This window comes from Silurus aristotelis, assembly GCF_946808225.1.
Source record: "Silurus aristotelis genome assembly, chromosome: 12".
In the NCBI taxonomy this organism is placed as follows: domain Eukaryota; kingdom Metazoa; phylum Chordata; class Actinopteri; order Siluriformes; family Siluridae; genus Silurus; species Silurus aristotelis.
Genome location: NC_139585.1, coordinates 846206 through 853561, shown reverse-complemented (window position 1 = coordinate 853561; position 7356 = coordinate 846206). Strand labels below are relative to the sequence as shown.

Below are 7356 nucleotides of genomic sequence, written 5' to 3'. Positions count from 1 at the left end.
GTGTGTGTGTGCGCCCTGCGTGCGTGTGTGTGTGTGCGCCCTGCGTGTGTGTGTGTGTGTGTGTGCGCCCTGCGTGTGTGTGTGTGTGTGTGTGCGCCCTGCGTGTGTGTGTGTGTGTGTGTGCGCCCTGCGTGTGTGTGTGTGTGTGTGCGCCCTGCGTGTGTGTGTGTGTGTGTGTGCGCCCTGCGTGTGTGTGTGTGTGTGTGTGCGCCCTGCGTGTGTGTGTGTGTGCGCCCTGCGTGTGTGTGTGTGTGTGTGTGCGCCCTGCGTGTGTGTGTGTGTGTGTGTGCGCCCTGCGTGCGTGTGTGTGCGCCCTGCGTGCGTGTGTGTGCGCCCTGCGTGCGTGTGTGTGCGCCCTGCGTGCGTGTGTGTGCGCCCTGCGTGCGTGTGTGTGCGCCCTGCGTGCGTGTGTGTGCGCCCTGCGTGCGTGTGTGTGTGCGCCCTGCGTGCGTGCGTGTGCGCCCTGCGTGCGTGTGTGTGTGTGCGCCCTGCGTGTGTGTGTGTGTGTGTGCGCCCTGCGTGCGCCCTGCGTGCGTGTGCGCCCTGTGTGTGTGTGTGTGCGCCCTGCGTGTGTGTGTGTGTGCGCCCTGCGTGTGTGTGTGTGTGCGCCCTGCGTGTGTGTGTGTGTGTGTGTGTGCGCCCTGCGTGTGTGTGCGCCCTGCGTGCGCCCTGCGTGTGTGTGTGTGTGTGTGCGCCCTGCGTGTGTGTGCGCCCTGCGTGTGTGTGCGCCCTGCGTGTGTGTGCGCCCTGCGTGTGTGTGCGCCCTGCGTGTGTGTGCGCCCTGCGTGTGTGTGCGCCCTGCGTGTGTGTGCGCGCCCTGCGTGTGTGCGCGCCCTGCGTGTGTGTGCGCGCCCTGCGTGTGTGTGCGCGCCCTGCGTGTGTGTGCGCCCTGCGTGTGCGCCCTGCGTGTGTGTGTGTGTGCGCCCTGCGTGTGTGTGTGCGCCCTGCGTGTGTGTGTGTGCGCCCTGCGTGTGTGTGTGTGCGCCCTGCGTGTGTGTGCGCCCTGCGTGTGTGTGTGTGCGTGTGTCAGGTCCGGTGAAGAAATGTGGCCTGTTGAAGATCATCCATGAGAAGTATAAAAGCAATAAGAAGGTGGTGGATCCCATCGTCTCTGATTTCCTGCAGTCCTTCGACACTGCAATCGAACACAACAAAGAGGTGGAGGGACTGGTCTCTCGTGCTCAGGTACCTTCATCATCCACCTATCCATCATCATTATCATCATTATTCTTCATCATCATTATCCACTGTCCTTCATCATCATCACCATCGTTATTCTTCATCATCATCATTATCTAATAGGGCAACATTTCTCTCTCTCTCTCTCTCTCTCTCTCTCTCTCTCTCTCTCTCTCTCTCTCTCTCTCTCTCTCTCTCTGTAGGAAAACCTGAACCCTCTGGTGGTGCTGAATCTTTTCAGGAGAATTCCCAGTGAGGATGTTCCCCTGCTGTTGATGAATCCGGAGGCGGGGAAACCTGCTGACCTCATCCTGACCCGCCTCCTGGTCCCGCCCCTCTGTATCCGCCCCTCAGTCGTCAGTGACCTCAAATCAGGGACTAACGAGGACGACCTCACTATGAAGCTGACCGAGATCATCTTCCTCAACGACGTCATCAAGAAGGTCAGTGCGCTTCATCTAGGGTTCTGAGGAGGGCGGGAGCAGCGCAGGGGGGGTGTAACAGAAGGTTTAATGGACGGGTTGCCAGATTGAATTAATTCCTGTGTGTGTGTGTGTGTGTATGTATGTGTTATCCTCAGCACCGCATGTCCGGAGCTAAAACCCAGATGATTATGGAGGACTGGGACTTCCTGCAGCTTCAGTGTGCTCTGTACATCAACAGTGAACTGTCAGGGATTCCGCTCAACATGGCACCCAAGAAGTGGACTAGAGGATTTGTACAGAGGCTGAAGGGCAAACAGGGTACTCTCTCACACACACACACACACACACACACACACACACACTTTTCTCAGAGTGTATGAAAGTAAATGTATATGTTCAGGCCGTTTCCGTGGAAACCTGAGTGGAAAGCGAGTGGATTTTTCTGGAAGAACCGTCATCTCTCCCGACCCCAACCTGAGGATCGACGAGGTCGCAGTTCCTGTTCACGTCGCCAAAATCCTCACCTACCCCGAGAAGGTAGGACCTCCAACCACAACTCCAACACTAATGTGTGTGTGATGTACAGTGACTGATATCGGTCCTGTCTGTTCCACCTGATAAGATCAAAGTTTCCTTTAATATCAGGAAGTTTATGTACATGTATATTTGGACGTTTGATTGATGGTATTTGTTCTTTAGGTAAATAAAGCCAACATGGAGTTGATGAGGAAGCTGGTGAAGAACGGACCTGATGTTCATCCAGGAGCAAACTTTATCCAGCAGAGACACATGCAGATGAAGAGGTGAGACCCCCTGCACGCCAACACTGACCAAGCTGACATCAAGCTGCACCTGTGTGTGTGTTAGAGTTTTGTGTGTGTGTGTGTGTGTGTGTGTGTGTGTGTGTGTGTGTGTGTGTGTGTGTGTGTGTGTGTGTGTGTGTGTGTGTGTGTGTGTGTGTGTAGGTTCCTGAAGTATGGGAACAGAGAGAAGATGGCCCAGGAGCTGAAGCTGGGGGACGTAGTGGAGAGACACATGATTGATGGAGACATCGTCCTGTTTAACCGACAACCATCACTACACAAACTCAGCATCATGGCACACATCGTCAGTACCAACACAAACACTACACAACACTACACAAACTCAGCATCATGGCACACATCGTCAGTACCAACACAAACACTACACAACACTACACAAACTCAGCATCATGGCACACATCGTCAGCCCCAACACAAATACTACACAACACTACACAAACTCGGCATCATGGCACACATCGTCAGTCCCAACACGAACACTACACAACACTACACAAACTCGGCATCATGGCACACATCGTCAGTAACGACACAAACACTACACAACACTACACAAACTCGGCATCATGGCACACATCGTCAGTAACGACACAAACACTACACAACACTACACAAACTCGGCATCATGGCACACATCGTCAGTACCGACACAAACACTACACAACACTACACAAACTCAGCATCATGGCACACATCGTCAGCCCCAACACAAATACTACACAACACTACACAAACTCGGCATCATGGCACACATCGTTAGTCCCAACACGAACACTACACAACACTACACAAACTCGGCATCATGGCACATATCGTCAGTAACGACACAAACACTACACAACACTACACAAACTCGGCATCATGGCACACATCGTCAGTAACGACACAAACACTACACAACACTACACAAACTCTGCATCATGGCACACATCGTCAGTAACGACACAAACACTACACAACACTACACAAACTCGGCATCATGGCACACATCGTCAGTACCAACACAAACACTACACAACACTACACAAACTCAGCATCATGGCACACATCGTCAGCCCCAACACAAATACTACACAACACTACACAAACTCGGCATCATGGCACACATCGTCAGTCCCAACACGAACACTACACAACACTACACAAACTCGGCATCATGGCACATATCGTCAGTAACGACACAAACACAACACAACACTACACAAACTCGGCATCATGGCACACATCGTCAGTAACGACACAAACACTACACAACACTACACAAACTCGGCATCATGGCACACATCGTCAGCCCCGACACAAATACTACACAACACTACACAAACTCGGCATCATGGCACACATCGTCAGTCCCAACACGAACACTACACAACACTACACAAACTCGGCATCATGGCACATATCGTCAGTAACGACACAAACACTACACAACACTACACAAACTCGGCATCATGGCACACATCGTCAGTAACGACACAAACACTACACAACACTACACAAACTCGGCATCATGGCACACATCGTCAGCCCCGACACAAATACTACACAACACTACACAAACTCGGCATCATGGCACACATCGTCAGCCCCGACACAAATACTACACAACACTACACAAACTCGGCATCATGGCACACATCGTCAGCCCCGACACAAATACTACACAACACTACACAAACTCGGCATCATGGCACACATCGTCAGTCCCAACACGAACACTACACAACACTACACAAACTCAGCATCATGGCACATATCGTCAGTAACGACACAAACACTACACAACACTACACAAACTCGGCATCATGGCACACATCGTCAGTAACGACACAAACACTACACAACACTACACAAACTCGGCATCATGGCACACATCGTCAGTAACGACACAAACACTACACAACACTACACAAACTCGGCATCATGGCACACATCGTCAGTCCCAACACGAACACTACACAACACTACACAAACTCGGCATCATGGCACATATCGTCAGTAACTACACAAACACTACACAACACTACACAAACTCAGCATCATGGCACACATCGTCAGTAACGACACAAACACTACACAACACTACACAAACTCGGCATCATGGCACACATCGTCAGTAACGACACAAACACTACACAACACTACACAAACTCGGCATCATGGCACACATCGTCAGCCCCAACACAAATACTACACAACACTACACAAACTCGGCATCATGGCACACATCGTCAGCCCCAACACAAACACTACACAACACTACACAAACTCGGCATCATGGCACACATCGTCAGTACCAACACAAACACTACACAACACTACACAAACTCAGCATCATGGCACACATCGTCAGTACCAACACAAACACTACACAACACTACACAAACTCAGCATCATGGCACACATCGTCAGCCCCAACACAAATACTACACAACACTACACAAACTCGGCATCATGGCACACATCGTCAGTCCCAACACGAACACTACACAACACTACACAAACTCGGCATCATGGCACACATCGTCAGTAACGACACAAACACTACACAACACTACACAAACTCGGCATCATGGCACACATCGTCAGTAACGACACAAACACTACACAACACTACACAAACTCGGCATCATGGCACACATCGTCAGTACCGACACAAACACTACACAACACTACACAAACTCAGCATCATGGCACACATCGTCAGCCCCAACACAAATACTACACAACACTACACAAACTCGGCATCATGGCACACATCGTTAGTCCCAACACGAACACTACACAACACTACACAAACTCGGCATCATGGCACATATCGTCAGTAACGACACAAACACTACACAACACTACACAAACTCGGCATCATGGCACACATCGTCAGTAACGACACAAACACTACACAACACTACACAAACTCTGCATCATGGCACACATCGTCAGTAACGACACAAACACTACACAACACTACACAAACTCGGCATCATGGCACACATCGTCAGTACCAACACAAACACTACACAACACTACACAAACTCAGCATCATGGCACACATCGTCAGCCCCAACACAAATACTACACAACACTACACAAACTCGGCATCATGGCACACATCGTCAGTCCCAACACGAACACTACACAACACTACACAAACTCGGCATCATGGCACATATCGTCAGTAACGACACAAACACTACACAACACTACACAAACTCGGCATCATGGCACACATCGTCAGTAACGACACAAACACTACACAACACTACACAAACTCGGCATCATGGCACACATCGTCAGCCCCGACACAAATACTACACAACACTACACAAACTCGGCATCATGGCACACATCGTCAGTCCCAACACGAACACTACACAACACTACACAAACTCGGCATCATGGCACATATCGTCAGTAACGACACAAACACTACACAACACTACACAAACTCGGCATCATGGCACACATCGTCAGTAACGACACAAACACTACACAACACTACACAAACTCGGCATCATGGCACACATCGTCAGCCCCGACACAAATACTACACAACACTACACAAACTCGGCATCATGGCACACATCGTCAGCCCCGACACAAATACTACACAACACTACACAAACTCGGCATCATGGCACACATCGTCAGCCCCGACACAAATACTACACAACACTACACAAACTCGGCATCATGGCACACATCGTCAGTCCCAACACGAACACTACACAACACTACACAAACTCAGCATCATGGCACATATCGTCAGTAACGACACAAACACTACACAACACTACACAAACTCGGCATCATGGCACACATCGTCAGTAACGACACAAACACTACACAACACTACACAAACTCGGCATCATGGCACACATCGTCAGTCCCAACACGAACACTACACAACACTACACAAACTCGGCATCATGGCACATATCGTCAGTAACGACACAAACACTACACAACACTACACAAACTCAGCATCATGGCACACATCGTCAGTAACGACACAAACACTACACAACACTACACAAACTCGGCATCATGGCACACATCGTCAGTAACGACACAAACACTACACAACACTACACAAACTCGGCATCATGGCACACATCGTCAGCCCCAACACAAATACTACACAACACTACACAAACTCGGCATCATGGCACACATCGTCAGCCCCAACACAAACACTACACAACACTACACAAACTCGGCATCATGGCACATATCGTCAGTAACGACACAAACACTACACAACACTACACAAACTCGGCATCATGGCACACATCGTCAGTAACGACACAAACACTACACAACACTACACAAACTCGGCATCATGGCACACATCGTCAGTAACGACACAAACACTACACAACACTACACAAACTCGGCATCATGGCACACATCGTCAGTCCCAACACGAACACTACACAACACTACACAAACTCAGCATCATGGCACATATCGTCAGTAACGACACAAACACTACACAACACTACACAAACTCGGCATCATGGCACACATCGTCAGTACCAACACAAACACTACACAACACTACACAATCTCAGCATCATGGCACACATCGTCAGTCCCAACACAAACACTACACAACACTACACAAACTCAGAAGTTGTTGGTTGTCATAGTGACACAGCAGCACAGATGTTTATGAAGTGTGTGTGTGTGTGTGTGTGTGTGTGAGACAGGCACGTGTGAAACCCCACCGGACGTTTCGCTTTAATGAGTGTGTGTGTACACCGTATAACGCTGACTTTGATGGAGATGAGATGAACCTTCACCTGCCGCAGACCGAGGAGGCCAAAGCTGAAGCTCTCGTACTCATGGGGGTGAGACACACACGCACACACACACACGCCCACACACGCCCACACACGCCCACACACACACACACACACACACAC

At 50.0% G+C, this 7356-nt stretch overlaps 1 protein-coding gene across 2 annotated transcripts in view; it reads left to right on the top strand.

The window, feature by feature from the left end:
• The window catches only part of polr3a (polymerase (RNA) III (DNA directed) polypeptide A), a 39115-nt gene that overhangs the window by 16679 nt on the left and 15080 nt on the right, over positions 1-7356 (top strand). For both annotated transcript variants that reach the window (XM_083557665.1, XM_083557664.1), the window contains exons 5-11: positions 1031-1185; positions 1383-1622; positions 1760-1922; positions 2005-2141; positions 2304-2407; positions 2570-2711; positions 7141-7281. In XM_083557665.1, coding sequence (XP_083413791.1) covers positions 1031-1185; positions 1383-1622; positions 1760-1922; positions 2005-2141; positions 2304-2407; positions 2570-2711; positions 7141-7281 — 1082 coding nt within the window. The remainder of the gene's footprint in view (positions 1-1030; positions 1186-1382; positions 1623-1759; positions 1923-2004; positions 2142-2303; positions 2408-2569; positions 2712-7140; positions 7282-7356) is intronic.